This window comes from Rattus norvegicus, chromosome 9, assembly GCF_036323735.1.
Source record: "Rattus norvegicus strain BN/NHsdMcwi chromosome 9, GRCr8, whole genome shotgun sequence".
Lineage (NCBI taxonomy): Eukaryota > Metazoa > Chordata > Mammalia > Rodentia > Muridae > Rattus > Rattus norvegicus.
This window is the reverse complement of record NC_086027.1, coordinates 56,554,462-56,576,740: the sequence shown is the minus strand read 5'-3', so window position 1 is coordinate 56,576,740 and position 22,279 is coordinate 56,554,462. Positions and strand designations below refer to the sequence as shown.

Here is a 22,279-nt window from a genome sequence, read left to right as displayed (position 1 = left end):
GAATGGATTTTCAGATATAATCCTTTCAAAGCATCAAGCTTTCAGCCTCATCCATTCTCCCCATTTGTCTTTGAAAGGCACGTGGCTCTGAAGATCAGTCACAGCAGAGACACACCTTGTCCATCGGAGCCATCAGAAGGAAGGCCGCCATCAGGGCTCTGCTCTCCAGAGCTCTGCCTGTAGAGCCCGGCCATGAGTCTCCTCTCCTGCTGCAGCCTCTCATAGCCGGCCTGGGCACACAGGAGCTCCATTTGCTTTGCCATCCCCTTCTCAGCCTGCGAGTACAGAAAGCAAAAGCACATGCAGTGACTACAGCATTCTAGATTTCTCAATGGCCTACGGTAAGACACCAGCAAATGCATTTAGTATTTATTAAAAAGCTAATACTTCCTTGTAGGTGACTGCCTCCATAAATATGAATAAATGTTTGTGTTATGTAAGAAGCCTTTTATTCAAAAGGTTTCTTTTCAGTCCCATAAAGAGAATTCTATGTAAACCCAAAGCCAATGTAACCTTCACTTGGTTTCCCAAGGTTCTGAGTCCTTTAAAGGATTTCCCCTTCTTTCTTAAAAAAAAAAAAAAAAGGAAAAGAAAGTAAAGGAGGAGGAAAAAAGGAGCCCAAGAGCACCCACAACATCTGCTGTCAACTGCTTTGAGCACAGGGTGAAATCCTGGCATTTTATTTTAGGATTTGGCGCTACCCGGATTCTGCTGTGATGACAGCCTGCTTGGAGGAGAAAAGGTGTAAAATGCTTGTCTAGAAGAACAAGACAAACACACCTCCCACCAAAATTAAACAATGCAAATTATGCAGAGACACATCCCTGCCAGCGAGGATCTCTGCCGCTGTCCCAGAGTGAAGCAGCATTTGCCAAGCAAGCATAGATGGACGTGTTTAGAACACGAGGCTGGCGTGTGACATATGAAGTCACCTCTGCATATGTTTCGGAAGCTCCTTTCCTATGATGGCTCTAAATTACTTGCATGTGGTATTCAGAGCAGTGTATCTATGACATTTGCCAATGAAGTAATAGTCAAAATGCAGATATGATTCATTACCGTGTTATATAAAAGTACTATAAGAATGCCACTCTATAAAATTGGTTACAAAAGTCATGATTCACAATTTTAAAAATCAATAGGGGGAACACATAATGGATTAAAAAATAGGAGAAATGCCCTTACTACTTTTCTAAATAGGTATAAACCAGATCAAAGGTAGCAATGGCTTCGTTTCAACCAGTTAACTGAGGATATTTCGGTAGGCCATTGTGGGAGGGAAACACAGCCTTCACTCTCTTCTCCAGTAGCAAGGTTTGGCAACACCACATGGGCCTGCAAACAGGGCTGCAGTTCTGTCTAAAAGGGGCATTCACACAAGGACTTTGAGAATGGACATTTCTGAGCACATACATAGTTAAAAATTTACTAAGATTTTGGGGTAGGAAGATGGCTATTGCGGCACCCAGTACTGGCTGCATAAGCCTAGAAACTGAGTTCAAACCCCGGCGCCCACAGGAAGAGCAGTGGGGAGGCAGATCCGGGTGGGTCCCTGGGGCTCTGCAGCCAGCTAGCACAACAAATAAGAACAAGTCCAATGAGAGCCCTGTCTTACAAAATCAAGGTGGACGGAGGCTGAGAAACGACACCCAAGGCTTCCGTCTGGCCTCTATAAACAGGTGTACCCACACAAGCATGCACCCCCTCACATATACACAGAAATCAATACAATCATCCCAAACCACACACAACAACAACTCTTCGGTAATGCTTTAAATGGGGTGAGAGTGGCAATGCTGACAATATGTTATTGAGATCTTGTGCTATTTTACCTAAGAGTTGTACCAAAATGGCTATTTTCCCAGATACTCAAAGAACGTGTCACTTCCTACAGAATTACAGAGAATAAGTAACGTCTTATCAGATTCTGTTCATGAACCAAATGAAACCAAGATGTTCCTCCAATCATACAGATAAAGCTGAGGAGCAGAAGACATTCAACAACAACCAGAAACAAACTCAATAGTCACAAACCTCATGCGGAAGCTAGCTGAAGCTCCCACCTACCCCCAACCTACAGCTACAACAACGGTCCACTGCAGGTGCATTACCTGTGAACTGAGACCTGCAAGCTCTTCACTTTTGGCTCTGGCCTGCTGGAAGAGTGTTGGCACAGATTCCTGGAAGTCCGGAAATCCATCCTGTGGGGCAGATCATAAGGACTGGATGTTCAGACTTTTTACCACACAAAGCAAAAACAACACTCTGCCCTGAGTATTAAATGATCTGAGATCTTAATGTAGAATATTGCATTTCAATCTTTTAAGTCACCAAGAGTCCCAACTAGCACCCGCCCCCACACACACATGCTCACTCCACCCCCATGCTCACCTGCTCACCCACTCAACTAGCTCACATGCTCACATGTTCTCACGTTTACCCGCTCCCAGATTCACCTACTTACCCCCTCGCACGCTCACCCCTTCCCGCGCTCACCTTCTCACACTAGACACTTGGAGACATTTCCTACTTCTAGTTTTATGAAAAGCACTGAAGTATTTCCATGAAAATAGCATTTTTCTATAGTTTTGACTATCTAGTACAAAAAACGTCAAGAGGCAGGAAGCCACCCTTGCTGTCTTCTAACACTGTAGCAGTGGTCCTCAACTTTCCTAATGATGCCACCCTTCAACACCTCATGTTGTGGTGACCCCCAACCATACAATTACATTGTTGATACTTCACAACTGTAATTTTGCTACAGTTATAAATCTTAGAAAGTATGTGACATGCAGGATATCTGATATGTGACCCCTGTGGAAGGGTCATTTTACTCCCAAAGGGTTCCTGACCTACAGGTTAAGAACCAGTGGTTAAAGGCCTCGCTTGGATGGTTTATGTGCTTCATCCAGTGTGACTTTCCCTGCTGGGACTGGGAACTGCTGGACTTTTAAAAATATTTTTTGTTAATTATTTTTGCTTTGACATATAAAAATTAATATATTACAGTCTCCCACTGTGGTCTTTATATGCCATGCTTTCAAATATTTAATCTACCAAATCAATACATGAGCTTGTGTCTTACCCTCTGGTTTATATTTGACAGCTGCATAAGCTTGTGTAGTATGATTTGTACCATGATTTTGTAATGTCCAAAAGGGAGTTTGTTTTAGAAATTCAGTAAATAGCCACATTGCCACAGTTTTTATTGTTTGTTTGTAATCTATCTGGTAAAGACCTAAAGTAAAAGAAAACAATTAAATTGCCACCTAACTTGAATCTCCCAGTCCTGTCCTTGAGTCCCCATTGACAGGATGAACCTACATTAACCTAAAGTACCTGTCTTCCTGAGCTAGTCTCTGTGGGGAGAAGGGCCGTGACAGCTGCACAGTGATAACAGTAACATAGGATTCCTGTGGAATACTATCATACTTATGGAGTATGGCACTTATGGAGAGGGTTTGGAGGGCATTCTATGCCAGGGCAACCTGTCTGCTACATCAGTTCATGTCATGTGCATCTGGGGAAACCCACCCACCATTAATTTTAAGTTCCTTTTTAGCTGCCTGTTTGCTGTTATATATACAGCTATGGGCAACTATGATGGCTTTAGTAAGGAAGCCTTAAGGAAGGCCATTCGGGTCTCCTTACAGAAACACTCATTACCAATGCAGCTTTCCCTTTGTAAGATCAGCTATATGCTTCTAACACAGGGTTATCAATTAAAGAACAAAACTATTACAGTAACTTAGGAGAAAAAGATGTGGTGATTAATAAAATGTTTTATTTCATTAGAGATTATAAAATATTGTCTTGAAACTGTCTCCCATTATTGTCTTTACGTGCCATGCTTTCAAATATTTAATCTACCAAATCAAGTTCCTAAATAACATCTAATTTTTATTTTATTTTAATTTTTTTTATTTTATTTTATTTTTAATTAAAAATTTTACAGTGTTGAGATGGTCTCATCTTACAGCCCAGGTTGTAGCTCAGGTTGGCCTTGAACTCCTAGCCTTTCTGCCTTGGCTCCAAGGGCTGGGATTAAAGGCACTGCAACTACAATGAGCTAATTATCTGTTGTTTGAGGTCAGACATGAAACACATGATTGGCAGTAAAAAGTGAGTAACTTTGACACTGTGAGACAGCTTCATGTTGGATATGAAGATATCCAACTGTACTTTCTGAGTATTGAAGGTTCTTGCCTTTCTAGCTCCTACACTGCTGTATGGAATATATACACTGACCCAGTAGGTAAGCTAGAGTCAACTCATAAAAGAGCATGAAAATAAACCATTCTCTTGGTTATTCCATTTTTCTTCTAAGATTTTCTTTTACTCCTACAATTCCAGTCTCCATTGGAGCAAACCTTCCTTTAAGCTCAAAGTAGACTTGGATCAAGCATCAAGGAGATTGCCCAGCAACAGCCCTGCTAGCATTCAGAAGCCCAAACTGTACTGGTTCCCATTTCAAAGGCATTTTCTACCTAACCCTCACAAACAATGCTCGTTTCCCCTGTTCTACAGCAACAGACATCAGCTCCAAGCCTAAGCTCGGTGCATTCTGCCCTAATGTGAGGGTATTTCTGACACTTGACTATAAAAATAGCTATTTTTCATGAGAACTGACTAGAACTTTGTAATTTATATTGGGTTTGAAGTTTTGCTATTGCTAATCCTGGGATGTGGAACATAATCATTTTGCCTCTGAGTATATATTGTCCCATTTGTAAGAGGGACACTATAGCAGCCTGGAGGCTAATTTACACAGTCATTTTTAGGGAAACAGAAAAGTGCAAAATAAATACTTTGCGCCTCAGTACTTGGCACATATGAATTACCCACACAAAATGCTTCTTCCATTTAGAATGGTCTGCCCCAAAGCCACCAGGTTAATTAACATAAAACATCCCAGTATAGGTGACTTACCCATTCCTTTGTTATGTAGAGGAAAAGAACGTGTTTTAGGTATAGTATAACTCCCCACGGATGAGTGGGGCGCCATATACTTAAAACTCTAACCAGCAAGAAAATGTTGGGTATACCGATAGGGGAATATTTTGCTGAAAAGTACAATGGAAATCTAGAAGCACTTGGGGATACAGCAGCAGCTAGGGAAGGCATGGTGCCACACCTTGGCGAGCAGTCCACAGAGGCCATTGATCAGAGACCCAGAACACTGGAGAGAGGGACAGAGGGGGAGGGGGCGGGAGGGGGAGAGAGAGAGAGAGAGAGAGAGAGAGAGAGAGAGAGAGAGAGAGAGAGAGAGAGAGAGAGAGAAAGGGAGAGGGAAGGAGGGAGGGAATAAAGCTGAAAGGAAGGAGTTCTTCAGAAAGACGGTGGCTTAGATAAATGCCTGAGGGTAAGCAATGGGCTGCACATAGCTTATCACAGTTACACTTAGGAGTACCTTAAGGAAGGGTCCAGTGAAGCTAGACAGGCACTGCCAGATTCTGTGGAGCCTTATACACAATGCTATGAAATCTAAATCTTATCTTAAACAAAGTAAATATCCCCTTTATTTAAATGGTAAAAAGAAGCCATTGATGCTCTCGGAGAACACTGCCAGGCCATATTTTAGAAAGGCTACACTAGACACAGCTGATACTTGGTCAATGTCTGTGGTGAAGATGGATGACAGTGGCCTAGAAGGACATTGGGGATACTCACTACAATAAAGGCTACAGGGCCAGGCATAGATTACAAGGGGACATAGAAAATGGATTGATGCAGGCAGAGACATCTTTTTCTAAGGGCTGCCATGACTTCCCTGTATAAAATGAAGTCAGGGCTGGAGACTTACAACAGCCATCAGCTCAACCGTATGTTGTGGGTGGAGCTGCTGACGGGAGCCCCAGATGCCGCAGTATCTTGAATGCTGTTTGAAGAGGCTTGTGAAGGAGGAAAAAGCTAGCCAGTTTTCTTGTGTTACGACCAGATGTGTGGTCTCAGTAAGTCAGCCGCATCGTCTACAGCATTCTCAATTTTTCCATGGAGATTGTATCACCTGCTTCGCCTGCCCAGGGGAGGGTTGTGCCTATTAAATGAACTACGCAGATGGCAAATCTTGTCATGAGTGCCTTCATGGTCAGGACTATTCAGCCATGAGAATACTGCAAAGCTGGGGAGCGAAACTTCGACTCTGGACAGAAAAGCATTCTGGAAAATGGGGGGTTAGTACTTCATTGTTTGTGATAAGAAACAGGGTGTCTGGCATATTCAACAGAGAATCAACAGGGAGAACATCTCCAAGATACTCGTATATTGGTAGAGGAATAGCTTGGTAGTTGCTATATTTGGTACAGAGCTTATTTGGGGGCTCTGGAGCCCTCTTTCAGGGCACCCGCTGTATCATGCTATGAGCGGTTTCTCTCCATGCCACATGCTGCCATTAATCACAGTGTTCCCTTGGTGATGAGACTCTGGTCTCAGCAATGAGAAAATAAGATACATGTTTGGAAGCTGTTTGTGACCTAATCAGTCTCACTGCTTCGGTCTCCCCTCTTTCCACCGAGCCCCAGAAAGCTGCCTTGCTGTTTTGGAGTGCTGGGTGATGGCAGATGTTCTTAACCCCATGTGTGCATTTCCCCCTTTTTCTATTCACGCTTTCTGTATGAATAGCAGATTGTACTGTTTCTGCTTTTCTGATCCAGAGAGAAGAGCCTGCTTCAGACTCCACCGGCTTTCCTTTCTCGAGCTTAGTCACAGTGTAGGTGGATATTCTGACCCTGCCTCTCACTCCCCACTGCCCCAGAGCAGCTGGTTGGCAGATGTTTCCTCTTTCTTGTTCAGACCCAGTTCTCAAGACTTTCTGGTCTGTTAACAAATTCAATTCATCCGTCCAGCTGCGTACTCTCCAGTCCACAGGGACAGAGTCGTCACCCCTCCTGTCTGTCCTGCACTCCACTCCACAGGGACAGAGTTGTCACCCCTCATGTCTGTCCTGCCCTCTCCAGTCCACAGGGACAGAGTCGTCACCCCTCCTGTCTGTCCTCTTCCTAGCCGTTCTGGCAAATGAAGAAAAGTAGCATGAAAGCGGACACAGTACACAGTCCATCCACGCAGTCAGTGGTCTTCAGCAGTCTCTCTAAGAAGCTCCTTATGACACTACCATTACTGGAGATAATGACAGTTTGTTCTTAAACCAAAAACAAAGGTTACCAGCTGACTCTCCTTTTAACCAGTAATAAGACATCCAGGAATTCTGGCTCGTAACTCCTCAGCTCATGCTGGCCAGTCAAGCCATCCTGACCTTGTCATAGGAGAGTATAAATAAGTCAGACTACCTTCTGTGGATATCTTTCCAATGTACTCTTTATACTCACTCTGAACAGAAAGCTCTCTTTCATAGTAATATATTTTATAGTCTCCACTATTAAATTTTCTACTCAAATCTTACAGTTTTTACCAGGCAGTCATCCTTAGATTAGAAAACAGTAACTGTCCTTGCCTTCATGAGAGACCGCCAGTCCTACACACACTTTTTCCTTCATAACCACAGAGCGGAAAGAAGATTCTAAGTCCGACAGAACTGGTGTGTGCAGGAGGTGTTTTGCGAATACTCATTTCACCCAGAAAGGTACTGTCTGGAGCTCAGATGTAAGACACGAGCTGGAAACCCTGGTTCTTGCACTGGATAGCAACATGGCAACTCTGGGTCTTCCATGTCTGTGAAATGGACGTCATAAAGCATACACAAGAAGGTCTGTGAGGACAGGCACATAATAGCATGATTTACAAAATCATCCTCATTATGATTGTCCCACAGCTGCATGCTTTAGGGTCCCTAGGTAAAAATAAGAATAAAACCACGCAGTTCACTCTTGGTTTAGCTAGAGGTGGGTTTTCTGCAGTTGTTCAACCCTGCAGAAGTGTTACCAAGCCTGACTCACTGTTGCACGGGGCTTGGAGAGGGGCTTTCCCCGGACCTGTCCACTTTTATGTGCTTTCGCTAAGGCTCACTCAAGCAGGAAGGGTCTCTGTGATTATCTTATTTACTTTAGAAATTGAAGAAATAATGTTCAAAATCTCTACATATTTCACCATCTAACATGATTTAAGAACAAAAGACATATTTTTACACAGTCTGGTTGACTTGTTACAGCCATCATGATGGGAGAACAGTGTTGTCTCAGGGGAGATAGTGAGGTGAGTTCTTCATTTACTGCACCCAACCCCTACGGTGTGGATCTGAGAGACGTGCCTTCAGCCACAGGAAGAGATCAGACCGCCCTTGGACATGGCACTGCCTTACTAGTACATCCTAAGGCACTGACAACAGCACACAAAATTGTTTCCTTCCCTACTGGACTGGATATGACATTGTGTTGTTCTCTGCAAATGTGTTAATCATGGAAACAGGTGAGCAACTTGGTCTGTGTGCTTACTGGCAGTTGGAGCAAATTTTGGAGCAAGGGAGAGAAGTAGTCCTTGAATTAATTTCGGCCCAGGCAATTGGAAATCTGTCCTACATCTGTCTTTATGTTACTATCTTCAAATAAGGAATAAGCTGAGAAGCACAAAAACGTTTATTAAAGTGAGAGTAAAAATAGGCTCACAGAGTTCTAAAGTCTTTCTGATTCCAGGTTTCCTTGTGAGGTTCTTGGTGTCGGGAATATTGCTAAACAAATACTGCTTTTCTAAACCCGATTGGTATTTTTGTTCCATCTGTCTCTCCTGAATGTCACCCTAAATAACCCCTGGCATTCCTACCTTTAAAACCCAGCTCAACTGAAACTTTCCAGGGGAGGCCCTACTCACCCCTCGCACACTCTGATGCCACAGCTGCCTCATGGAAGGCACTAATCTTGGTGACAAGTGTTACAGGGAGCAGACCTCATGAGAGCCAACACCACCCACCCCAGCATCAGCTTCTGCAAGCACGTGGACAGCCCCAACACCCAAACATACTCAGAACACAGAACAGAACCTGGCAAGGACAATGCTAGACTTACAGACTGGGACTCTGAGTGACATGGATTATGCACAGAGAACACTTTGAAGAGAATGGTAGCGAAGCCTGAGTACTTTTACAAAACTAACCAAACCCAAAACTGTAAGGAAAACGATAGAACATGATTTAGTGTTCAAGGTAAGGATTGTGTTTATTTCTAGGAACAAGTTAGGAGTCCAGTATATGCATGGGACACTTGAGAGAGTCTGTCGCTAGCCTTGTTAGGAAGGGCTAAGATTTTTACAGGGAAAGGCAACTGCGGTTGTTTTAATTCTAAATCGAAACCATTCACCTATTCAAGTGGCTTCATGACCCTAATAAAATGAGCCAACCATTCTGAACGACTTCTCTTCAGGATATATGTCAAGGGATTGAAATTTCACAGGTAAGATAATGACCCGACAGTCTCTCCAGTTTCTAATGATAAACTCAAATCGCTACAGAAAGAAGTTGCTTAAGTTTCAGCTCAGGGCCATTGAGAGGTTCAAGAAAAGATTCGTGCAACCAAAAAGCAATAAAGGCAGCTCCAGAGGTAGCCATGACCACATTTCAGTATAAAACCGTAGGGCGGACATTAAGAGCAGACCAAGTCATGACTCACTGTATGGGAGGAGACACATAGGTAAGAGCCCTATTCTTCTCTAGCAGGGCAGACCATTTCTAAATTAAACACAAACATTAAAGAATTCATAATCATAAGTGCTATGAAGCAAGCTGGACAACAGCCAGAGTGTGATTTGGGGTACATAAGCCCCCCTCCAAGCCATGGCCGCCTTGGCTGGAATACGGTGGTGGATGCTGAGAACACTGAACTCATCAATCCCAGCCATGGGCTGCTATTAGTCTGTGCAGGTGAACTAGTCGGAACAGAAATGTTAAAGAGCACAGACCAGAAGCAAGCCAGAGCCAGACTGTGAGGGTCCCAGACACCTCCCATGTTAGGTTTCCTCATAGGTATGGAAAGCCACTGGGGTTAAAGCGAGAAAAATGTATGTTTTACAAGATAATTCTGGCTTAGTACAATGAAGGGTTCTGCCATACAGACATTAAGAAAGGATAGCGTGGTGATAGATAGCTGGGGTGGTCAGCTATAGCTGACCTGCTAGAACCTGACATTAAATAATGGGGTAGACCAGAGAGTCCATGTCTATATCCACACTTGAGAGGGAAGGATGAGAGGGGGGACTGCGATTGTAACTTTCACTCTGCCGTAAGCTAGACTTAGACATGCAACCCAACTGAGAAGGAGTAGTTCTGAAGCTATCTGTACCTCAAGAACCCTAAGAGATGCATGTTTTCTTGTTCTGTTTGCATCTTACCACTCCCAAGTTAAAATGATAATAATAGTTTCAACCAGAGTCCCTTGGGAAAGGTTGTAATACAATAATGTTTCCAGGATTGTAGCTACTGAGCTGTTGGTTCCTGAGAATAACACAGAAAAAGTCAACTCCTGAGGGACCTGATGGCTAATAACCAGAGAGGAAAGAGCTGTTCAACCAATGAGGATTTTCCAGTCTAGAAGACGCTAACTTGCAAATTAATAAATTAATTTGTAAATCAATATACTAAGTATCAGTGTAGTCAACACAGTTTCCTTTTAAGATTCTTCTGGGGGAAGAGACCAGAGGAATGGTTCAGTGTTGAAGTGCATTGGCTGTTCTTCCAGAGGACATGGGTTCAATTCCTAGTATTGACAAAGTAGCTCATGACCAGGTACATCCCCAGCTATAGGGATCCAACACCCTCTTCTGGTCCACAGGGCACTGCACTCATGTGGCACAGGACATAAACACAGGCAAAGCACCAATACACATAAAATAAAAATAAGAAAATCTCAAAAACATGTAAAAAATCTCCTTGGTTTACTCACTGAGATGACTACAAGTATTTCAGAATAACAAATTCTGTATTTCTTTTAAGATGTAAATTTTCTTTTTTACTGAATTATAGGGCCATTTTTTTGTGCCTGAACTAGGAAATTTTAACATTATTTTGATGATCTCATTATAAATAAAGCAAAACTTATTAGCATACCAATATAATTCATGTATCCATACCTCCATTTTAATTCTCTTTGGAGACAATTCATCTCTTTCACCACATTTTAACCTAAAGGGAAGGGAGAAAGAAAAAGCTTGAGAATATAGGCAATGTTATTACTGAATTATTTCAGTCTGTAACATTCCCTCAGAATATGTGATTCTAAAAACATAGAAAAATGACATCAGTAACCATTTACAAAATGGAAAAGACTGTCCTGTCATTTCCAAGCTAATATTAAGGGATACTTACACACCATTATATGCTGTAAAAAGCCTCCGGCCTGAGAACTTGGCCAGAGGCTACCTCACGACAATCTAACGACAACAAACCATCAAGGAATGTCTCCTTAGAGGTCAGTAGGAACCATTTAAAACATAATGATAAAAATGGTCATTTGAAATTCAGACTGCATGAAATAAGACAGTTGTGCCCGTCTCCCAATACCACAGACATCCTTACCTGACCTGGATGTCTTCCTTCTGGAAACTATCAACAGAATTACTAACATACATATGGCATGGCACCATCAGTGCTAGGGGATCCCATTCTTTGAGGCACCACCTTGATATATGTGTGTGTGTGTGTACATATATATGTATAGTTATATATGTGTGTCTATATATGCACATACATATGTATATGTTCTTTCCAACTAAGCTATAAGAAGTCAATCTAACTTATATATCACTATAAAGACACTAAAATATGAAAAGTGTATCTTGGAATAGGCAAAATGCAATTTTATTTAATGTGGTATTATTTCTAATAACAGAAGACTATAAACAAGAATCCATAACTAACAAAGGAAGCATTTTTCTACAGCCATCACCAGGTCTGGCTGTTAATGGGTGTATCACTCTGTCTGAAGGGCTGAGAGATCCTGTCAACATGAACAGGTCTACATCATAGAATGTCTACACCATGGCAAGAACTCTACAGGCCTGGAGACTATAACTTTCAAAAGAGGAGGTATAAGAGGATTAAGCAAAAAACCAGAAATTGCTGTTAAGATCAAGAAGCTCCACTGGGTACTGCGGACAAATTATATACAGTTGATTAATTTCAAAGCCCAGATTTTGGGATGTCTTCAGTAAGAATGCATAATAAATGTTTGAGCAGCTAAATTTAGCAACTGATTTCAACATCATACAGTGCATCATCTATTTAAATAGCAAATGGTGCCCATTGATACAAACATTTTTTTTAAAGTTCCAGTTTAAAATAATTTAATTAAAAGGATATCTTTGAAACAATGTTTTGAAAGGTCTAAATGAGTTGTAATCTTACTTTCTCAGAAACATTTATAGTCTATCTATGAGCCATGTTCCAAACTGCCTCTACCCACAGTGCAAATGCCCGGCGCCCACCTTACCTGGTGGTCCTGTAAGTGTATTTGTAGGTAACTTCTCGAGAAACCTGCCTGGCCAGGGCGAAAAGCTCATCTCTTCTCGTCAGCAGGGCATTGTCCTTCACACACAGCTGAGCAGCTGCCTCGTTAACCGTGAGCTCAACACACAAAAGAAAGTTTTCAGAAGTGTAAGGATCTCTTCTTCATTAGATAACAGAAAGGCTTGCATCTTTACAGAAAGAAATAATGCCTAAACTCCCCCTCTCTGCTCATGCCAGCCTTCAGAAGGGACAGCTGACTTCCGGTCTTCTAGAGACCAAACAATCTGGAAAAAAAATACCGTACTTTTATTACCTGTAGTTGTTTATTCTGTATTTTTGACTAGGCAGGGGACTTTATGAATGACAGATATTCTTCATCTCATTTCTCTTATAAAAAAAACAAAATTGATTTATGAAATGGTAACAATCCTTCTTTAGCCAACCCTGAATATACACAGCCTGGCAGTGTTTCTCATGTGCACTGACACAAAGTTCCTTAATCAGATCACTTAAACAGCAAAGTTGTGACAAGTCAGACTGGCACTGGAAAAGCTACTTCTTAGACTTTTTATATTTGTTTAATTCAATACTTCTTGTTAATATGCCCGTATGTTCCCCATAGCTGTGTCAAGGAGATGCAGGGGACTGCTGGCAGATAAGATACACTTTTATTAAGTAAGAAATGTCCTTAGTCAGTGTGGGTCATGGTGGGAAGAAGGGCTTGGTGTTAACAGACCTGGGACTAGTTCTGTTCAACTGCTCATGGCTATGTGACTCTGGACACACAGAGATGTCCCTAAGTCTTGCTCTGTACCACTCCAAAGCTGTCACAGTAAGAAATGGAGAAATACCTGGTATGAAGCTGCTGCTGTGTTCAGCTCTTTTTTATTTTATCAAAAAGTTTAGTCATCCACCTTTCCTCTCTACCCAGGCACCTCACCTTTACTGCTAATAACTTCTTATTTCTCTACACTAAGAGCTGTCAACCCTTTTGTTCACCTATATAATTCTGAATATTTTATTTTTACCATGTTTTTTGACAGAAACTTGGCTTATTTACATGAGTACCTGATACAGGGTCAATGCACAATAAATACTGTTGACTGATAATTTTAAAATCCTTTATAATAATATTGTCTTTGTCATACATGTAAAACATTATTTCAGTTACGAGCAATATATAATTTAAGCCAACTTCACCTACATAACCCCAGTTCTAGTACTATAAGCAGAAGAGAAAAGGACATTCGTAAATGTACATCTTTGCCTGCATATCTAATTATGTGTCATAAGCACTAACAAATGGATTGCTAGATCATAGAACACACTAAATTTTAATAAGATTTTTAAATATTAGTTTTTATTTATATATGTTTGTCCTGATGTATGTTACATGTATGCAGATACTCAGAGGTCAGAAAAGGGTATAAGGTCCCCTAAAGTTGTCTTCACAGGCACTGAATGCTGCCTGATATAGATGCTGGGAACTAAACTCGAGTGCTCTACAAGAGTAGCAAGACAGTTTCAAGCACTAAGCCATATCACCAGCACTCACTAACTTTTTATGTCCTACCACGATTTCCCTTTAGAGAAACTACTCCAGTACCATAAACACACCTAGGAAGATCATTCCTAGAATCATTTCCAGTGTTGCTTTCTATCTTTTAAAAAGTTTTACCTACTTCGTATATATCCAGATGGCTTTTGATTTGTTATACATCTATTTGATCAGAGAATAAGATGAACTGTGACGGTTAATCTCAATTGTCAATGAGATGAGATCTGGGGAACAGGCCTTGAGGCATGCCTGCAAGGGATTATCTTGACTGGGCTAGTTGGAGTTGAGAGGAAAATTCAACTGTGGGTGGCACCATTCCCCAAGCTGAGATGAGGATGCACGTAAAGGAGAAAGTGAACTGGCCCTAAGCATTCACTGCTCTGTTCTACCTGACTATAAACACAATGTGACCAGATGCTTCAAGTCCTGCTGACTTGGCTTCCCACCATGGTGAACTATGAGCCCAAATAAACTCTTCCTTCATTAAAGTTGCTTTTATCAGGACATTTTAAGGACAGAAAAATTAAGACTTAACCCAAACCAAAACCAACCAAACCAAAAACAACAACAACAACAAAAGGCTGACTAAAACAGAGATTCGATGGCAGGGACATTACCAGAAATGCTTGATGAGTCAGAAAAAGAGTAAAAGATGGCGGTGCTCAAAGAGCAAGTAAGTTAAGGATGGAGTGCCCAAACTAGTCACAGTGTCACAAGGCTGGGAAGTGTGTGAAAGGACCAAGAGACATGGTTCAGTGCTCCCCAGAGGGAGGAGCCCTAAGTCACTACCATCCACAAAACTCCAAGCACAAGCTTTAGAAACTTGCCCTTTACCAGAGGCATCAAGGAGCATTACCTATCCTGAACTTCAGAGCTATGTGGAAACGAGCAAAAGACAAATCCTCCATCCTCACATAGACCTCAAGCCCTAATTCACTCACACTAAATGGGCTGAGACATTACTGTTGGTTGTGTCTTCTGTTAAATTGTAGAAATAAATCCAGATAAGTAGTATCAGAAGCCATTTCCTTCCAAGAACTTCTAAACCTTTTAAGACATGTGAGCTCAGTCAAAGAAATTAAACATGAGAAACAAGGCCAATGAGATGGTCCAGTGGGCAAAGGAGCTTGCCACCAAGCTTTCTTACCTAAGTTCATTCTCCAGGACCAGCATGGTAGAGAGAACCAACCATGTAATCCAACAAGAATTAGAAAAAAACAAAAAAACAAAAACCAGGGGTAGGGAAGATTCACTCATGTTTAGAAGCAAACAAAATTCTAAATAACTCACGAGACAGTAATTATAAAATAAAACATAAAATACTGAGCTTTTAAGAATAACAATGAACCCATGAACAGTGAAAACTCAAGAGCTACAACTGCTTGAATCAGAAATATAAGAACAATGGAATACTAATGAATCCAACACCCAATTTAATTTAGAAGAGACCACAGACACAATATTGTAGCTTAAAGACAACCCCAGACACAACACTGTAGCTTAACAACAACCACAGACACAACATTGTAGCTTAATGGCAACCACAGACACTACATACAAAGGCAAGAATGTTTCAATAGTTTATTCACAAAATACAGGAGGCAGTTCTGGTGGATTGAAGAGGAACAGCCCCCATAGACTTTTGTTTGAATGCTTGGCCCGTAGGGAGTGACACTATCAGGAGATGTGGCCTTATTGGAGTAGCTGTGACCTAACTGGAGGAAGTGTGTCACTGTTGGGTTGGGCTTTGAGGTTTCATATGCTAAGCCTAATGTAGCACACGGTCCCCTTCTGCAGCCGGCAGATCGAAATGTAGACCTCTCTGCTCCTCTCTAGCACTTTGTCTGCCTGCATGCTGCCAGTGGACTAAAAATTCAATGTCCTCTATAAGAGTTGTTGTGGTATTAGTGTCTCTTCACAGCAACAGAAACTCTAACTAAGACAGAAGACCAGACCGGGCCCACTGACCCTTGTCTATGGTTCTCAAAGAAAACCTGTTCACGAATTTTGGAGCAAATGTAATGGGTGGATAAAAGACCAAATAGACTAGGTTAGGTCATAAAAATTATAAATAACCATGCTAGTGTTTGAAGATGAATGAAATCAATGTGTTTAGAAAAATGTAAACTTCCTATGTGATTCAAGAAGAAACAGACCACCTTAAAAGTCCTACGATTATTTTTAAAAGTCATCTTAGGAAAACTTGGCACTCCTTAAGGTGCTAAGAACCGTCAGGCTGACAGCACGAGAGTGAAAATTTTGTCACCTATACAGAATGTGTTCTCGTGTGAGTGTCCCAGATGCAGTTCCTTCTCTCAAGACTGGAACTTCTGGGATCTTCTGAAACATCTCAACTTTGACCTCTCACCTCTGCACTGGCAGCTGACGTCCTACCCAGCGGACCTCTCACCTCTGATCTAGCAGCTGATCTCTCATCTTGCTGACCTCCCACCCAGCTGACCTCTCACATTTGGCATCACTGTTTCATGATCCTGAGGATTTTATCTTGTTAATTTCTTAGCAGCCATATTCCCACCGAGTTTCAGTGGAATTATCATTTACTTGCTGACTACTCTCCTTCTCCATCTTGAAGCTCTAGAGTCCTTTCACCAGAAGATGCTATCTGCAACAAACAGCACGCAGTAGACGTTACTTATGCACTTCTGTTTCTGCGCCCTTTCTGCTTACGTCCACATTCTCTACTACCTTGCTGTTTCCAATTTTCAGTTTACTTCTCATCATCCGTTGACTTGAGATCCAAAGCACACTGCCTGCCTACCTTCCCATCTCTTGTCTCCAACTGTGCCTCTGGAAACATGTAATGTTTTACCTGCTGAAATTCCTAGTACCACATCTGCAGCTGTCCCATGCCCCTTAGCGCTGGTCCCATACCAAGAGTATGTATGGTTTAAGTTTTGTCATCGCACAGGGGTATATGTGTGTATGTGTACATCAATTATCTATTCTTAACTTCAAAAGTAAAAGTGAAGGACGATGTTCTATTATATAATTCTTTACCGTACAGAATACAATGCTTTTGGGGACAAATACAAAAGTGTTTACAAGAAAAAAATCCAAGTCTGTAGACTTGGCTAGAATTGATTTCCCCTCCCCCCCAGGTGTCAGAGGTGCTGATAATCATTAGAAACTACAGACAACACTTAGCTTTGAAAGATTTAAATAAAGCATCTAGGGTTTTTATAAAGAAAATTCTCAGAACAGTTAGATGGAGCCAAGGAAATTACATATTCCCTTATTTGGAAACTGAAAATAAACTGGCGACATTTATTTTAATCTTACATATTTAGAAATACTAAAATGTCTTTCTCTGACTTAAGCAGCTAATATTTTCATGGTTCCTGAAAGGTCATGATAACACTACTTTTTATTCTCACATAATTTCAGACTTCCAGTGTTCCCCAAGGTCTGAGAGAGGCTGAGAGCTTAAGAGAAATGGATTCTGTAGCCTGTACCTTCGTCCATACCATTGGGTTACAGTTGCATGCTGGAGCCACAGTAAACAAGAGCTGTCCAAGGTGAAGTTCAGAGGAAGATTTCCCAAAGCTCCGCCTCCAGCTCCGGCACCCAGCACTCACTCTGAGGACTCCCTTACTCATCCGTCCCTACTTAGCTAATGAAGCAAAGGGCATGCAGTGAAACCCTAGTACAAGAAGAATTCTTTTACAGGAGGGAGAGATGGCTCAAAGTTAAGAGCACTAGCTGCTCTTCCAGAGGTTCTGAGTTCAATTCCAGCACCCACATGGTGGCTCACAACCATCTGTAATGAGATCTGATGCCCTCTTCTGACATGTAGGCATACATACAGGCAGAACACTTTACATATAGTAAGTAAACAAATGAATGTTTAAAAAGAATAATTCTTTTGAGTTGTTTAATATAAAGAAGGATTTTTTTCATAGTGAAAATGAAATCATTGTAAAAATTACTTTTACTTTGATAAAAATATGGGTTTTCTTCTTAACTTTGTGTTTTATCTGAAAGACTTTAAAAATTATATAAAGATAGGCTAAGGCATAAAACTAAAACCACCAATACATGTTAGTCTTTTCCTACTAATTACAGCTTTTCAGCTGGATACCTTTATTGTTTACAGGTAATAAAGAAAGCACAAAGGAGCATCAGAATCCTATGGCTCACTGGTCCCTGTGAGCAGGAAGCTTGATGAGGCCCAATCACGGCACAAGCTAACTCCAAAAGAGACCAAATTACAGACCTGTGATTCCAGTCACTCCTGCTAACCAATTCTGTAATCATGAACTTCAGCCTTCAAAACCATTTATGTTAAAATACCAGGTGGTGAAATTGCTGAAAACAAGATTAACATACAAAATTCACCCGGTGATACATTAAAAATGTACTGAGAAAAAAAAATCTCATTTACATCAACCTGTACATCTTAGAGCAAGGAAAAATTAAATATACGTAATATAGACACTCAACAGACAAGAATCTGGCCAGATAAGAAATGTGCAAAATACATGTAAACTAAAAGAAATATAAAATTAATTACTAATGTAATTAATAAGATTTCTAAATAGGAAAAAACATATCTATAGATTCCATTACTACAAATATCCCACCTATTACCAAGTTAACTTACACATAAAACATTTCTAATTAAAATCACACTTTTTTTTAGAAACTTGGTAAATGTATCTAGAATTTTATTTGGAAGGAAAATATGTAAGATTAACAAAACCTTAAAAAAGAAAACCAAAACAAAGAAAGCTGGAAGAGCAAGAGTAATAAAGATGTGTTTTTCCATGCCACAGACTGCTGTAAAGACACTCAGCTGAAGAAGTCTATCCCAGTGAGGAACACAACGTCAGCTGAGCCATGCAGAAACAGATCAACAGATAAGACTGAGTAAAACCAAACTCACACTCGATAAACCAGTCAACTGTCAGAGGAAGGATGACCACATGGGAATTAGTATTATAAGACAAATGGCCCATGTCCATAAAATAGAAGTTCTTGTTTTGCTGTTGTTTTGTTTCCTTTTGTTTGAGACAGACAGTGTCACTACGTACCCTTGGAAGTCACTGAGATAGACCATGCTGGTCTCAAATTCACAGAGTCTCCCTCCGCCACCTGAATGCTGGGATTACGCCCAGAACCAGTCGAAATTTTAAAAGACAATTGAACTCGTAAAATAGTTTTATGGACAAAAGACCGATCATATGTTATAGGAAAAGAAACTCATCATCCACACTAGGAGAAGCAAATCTGAATATAGGTTTCCATCCACTAAGACTGGTAGAGGTTTAAATGTCAAATGCATTACTAGCAAGCATAGATAAACAGATATTTGCATAGCAGTGACGGGAGCGCGTGTTTCCAGCTTTTTAGAATTCAAGTTAGCAGCAATTAACAGTGGATGGAAATACTACATCTGCATACTCCTTGATCCCACAATTTACATGTTGGCATCCATTCTGCAGAAGAATAAAACTATAAAAGGGTATGTGTGATTGGGGCTGGCTCGATGGTCAGGAGAGCACAGTGTTCTTGCGGAGGACCCTTACTGGATCTCCCAGCTGCCTAGAACCCCTGCTTTATGAGGTCTGACTCCTGTGCCCTCTACAGGTACTGACATACTTACACAGCAGAGCCACAGACATAATTAAAAACAACAAATGTTTTAAGGGAGTATTATAATGTTCACACACCAATATATAAGCTTTTTAAACTAGGAATAATCTAAAGGGCATTGGGAAGTGAAGAATTACAGCTAGTAATGGCCCATAAGGCAGCACGCAGATGAAGCGGGCAGCTTCCTGTGGCAGCGTGGAGTTTCGCCACCAACAAAGGAATCTGGAGAACAGTTTGTGAAACATGAACTCACGTTTGTACACGCAAAGGTAAGTCTTTGAAGGTTTACAAGTCAGTAATTTACATCGTTTTGTGTCAGGATACCTTCACAGTGAATACATGTTCGTTTCCACATTAAAGCACAAGACTAGAGAGAGAAACACGATGTGGAATAAAATTCTACACTCAACCTAATATTTCTTTCTGAAGGCTTATTCCTTTCTTCTAAAGGGTAGGTGGCTATTTTTAAAATGTCATTATGAAAGTCTTTTTCGCTTCTGAAAATGAATCCATTTCTAAGCACTTGCTGGACAACTGGACTCTAGGGACAAAAGACAAAAAAGATATCATCCAGCAAAAGACAGACCAGGATAGAACACCCTACAACAAAGTGTTCTAGAGCTACTGAGACAGGAGAAGACGCAGGATGAAAAGGGAAAAAGGAAGCAGATGGGACATCCTACTTGGAGGAAAAGATCACAGCAAAGACAAGCCTACATCTCCAGTGAATAATCAAGATAGGTGTTGGCCAGATACATAAGAAAAAACAAGGAAGTGCAAAGATGTGTGAACACACTCAAAAGAGGTGTGTGTGTGTATGTGTATGTGTGCGTGTGTGTGTGTGTGTGTGTGTGTGTGTGTGCGCGCGCGCACGTGTGCACATGCTCAAGCAGAACACTCTGGATAAAGTACTGTGGAAATGAAACAATGAGACCTTTGTATGCTAACCATCTACTAAAACAAGAGCCAAAGCCACTCTCGACCCCAACCTTCATCTAACACGTTTGTTTTCCACACTAGCTGAGATTTGCCTTATGTTCTGGTCATTTTATGGTTCTTTTTTTTTTTAAATAAAGTTTAATAAAAAGGTTTTTTAAATGAAGATCATGTTTTAAAACCCTTTTACTTAACTAGGAAACCGATCACATTGCAAACGCAAATGTATGCTTCACTGCTTGAAGTCTGACATTTTTTTTCTAAAACCTACCTTATACTGTAGTTTTAAAACTCAAATGTGTTTGAGTTCAACAGAAGGCAGCCCTAGGGCAGTAAGCAGCCTCTGCTCAGAACAGACATGGCACATGTCAGCATTCTTAGTGCTGCTCCAGTAGTGCTCCTCCCTGTAACCCATCAACCAGTGCCCTGCAGTGAACAGCAGCAAATGCAAACATGCAAACATGCACCCCCAACACCACACACACACACACACACACACACACACACACACACACACAACCAGGCTCCTTACCTCATGCAATGTGAGGTGTTTACCATCCTTTCTTTTGGAGTCAAATCGCCCATAGATGGCGCTGTACTTTCTGATCTCCTCCTCCTTGTGTGGATCCTCGTCGCTCATCTCGAAGATGTGACCAATCATTTTGGCCAACTTCTTATTGTTCTTCAGCAGCTCTTTCACTTCATTCAAGTCACTTTTGGGCAGCGTGGGGGCCATCCGCTCCACACACTCGGCCACAGAGAGCGCGGCGGCAGCATCCAGGGCTTCACTGCTTTCCTTTGGGGAGGCTGGGGAGCCCAGGTCTGCTGGGGAGAGACTATGCTCGCTTTCAGTGGTGTGGTGTCCTTGCCAGAGTCTGGATTCACTGACACTCTGCAGTGCTAGACTTCCCACCTCTGACTTGCCCTGACCCAAGCTCTGAACACAGGTGGTGGCAGCGCATTTAGGGACCTTTAAATGTGGCTCTCGGGCACTGCTACTCCTTTCATAACTATTGCAGGATATTCCCAGCCATGTTGGTGATCCCTCTGGTAATTTATAGATGGGTATGCTACTGACAGGAAGGGAAGTCAATGGCTGGTTGAAAAGGCCAGGATTTGTAACCCAATCTCTCAAAGCCTTCTGAAGCCGTCTAACATGAAGGGGCTTGCTTGCCATGCCCACCAGTGCCATGATTTCCAAAAATTCTTCTTCTCCAGCTTCGCACAGTTGCTGGACATCATCACCACCTTGTTGGATAAAGGCATCAAAGTAAGAAAGCAGATTAGCTTTCTGCAATATTCGATACAGCTGCAGCTCTCCCAGGGTCCTAGGTAAGGCTGTGGCCATTACTGTGGATGGGCTTAACCTACAAAAAGAAGGAAAGACAGACTCATCATCACAGTGCTTTAAGCTTTTTAAATGGCTTGCAACACTGTATTATTTAGATAGCAACATTGCATTACTTAGAAAGTAACATGGGCAAAACAAGACACAAAGTATCTGCAGAGCAACTGGTAGTTAAAGCTGCATCCTGACACACATACTCCATCAAGCCCTACTCTTCACAACTCAGAAAGTCATGCTAAACCCACCCATGTTCCCTAAGGAAAATGAGCATTAAACACAAACTAGGAACACAGACCAAAGCTCAAAAAGGGGTTATCCCATATTTTCAGCTTTGCATTTTCTTCCCTTCATGGTGTGGACATGGTGGTGACGATGAATAAAAAACCAGCAGGAAGTAAGACACTATCACATCACCGTCCATTGAACTGTTTATTTTGTG

The 22,279-nt window shown here is 41.5% G+C and overlaps 1 protein-coding gene across 4 annotated transcripts in view; it reads right to left on the bottom strand.

The window, feature by feature from the left end:
* Positions 1 to 22,279, bottom strand: part of Nab1 (Ngfi-A binding protein 1) — a 39,499-nt gene that overhangs the window by 8,305 nt on the left and 8,915 nt on the right. For 3 of the 4 annotated variants that reach the window (XM_039084185.2, XM_039084186.2, NM_022856.5), the window contains 5 exons: positions 21,025 to 21,859; positions 12,369 to 12,502; positions 11,011 to 11,062; positions 2,112 to 2,201; positions 116 to 275 (listed from right to left, as the gene is read on the bottom strand). In XM_039084185.2, coding sequence (XP_038940113.1) covers positions 116 to 275; positions 2,112 to 2,201; positions 11,011 to 11,062; positions 12,369 to 12,502; positions 21,025 to 21,840 — 1,252 coding nt within the window. In that variant the 5' untranslated portion in view covers positions 21,841 to 21,859. Of the gene's footprint in view, positions 1 to 115; positions 276 to 2,111; positions 2,202 to 11,010; positions 11,063 to 12,368; positions 12,503 to 12,525; positions 12,670 to 21,024; positions 21,860 to 22,279 lie in introns of those variants that run through there. The other variant, XM_039084187.2, reaches the window with a different exon arrangement.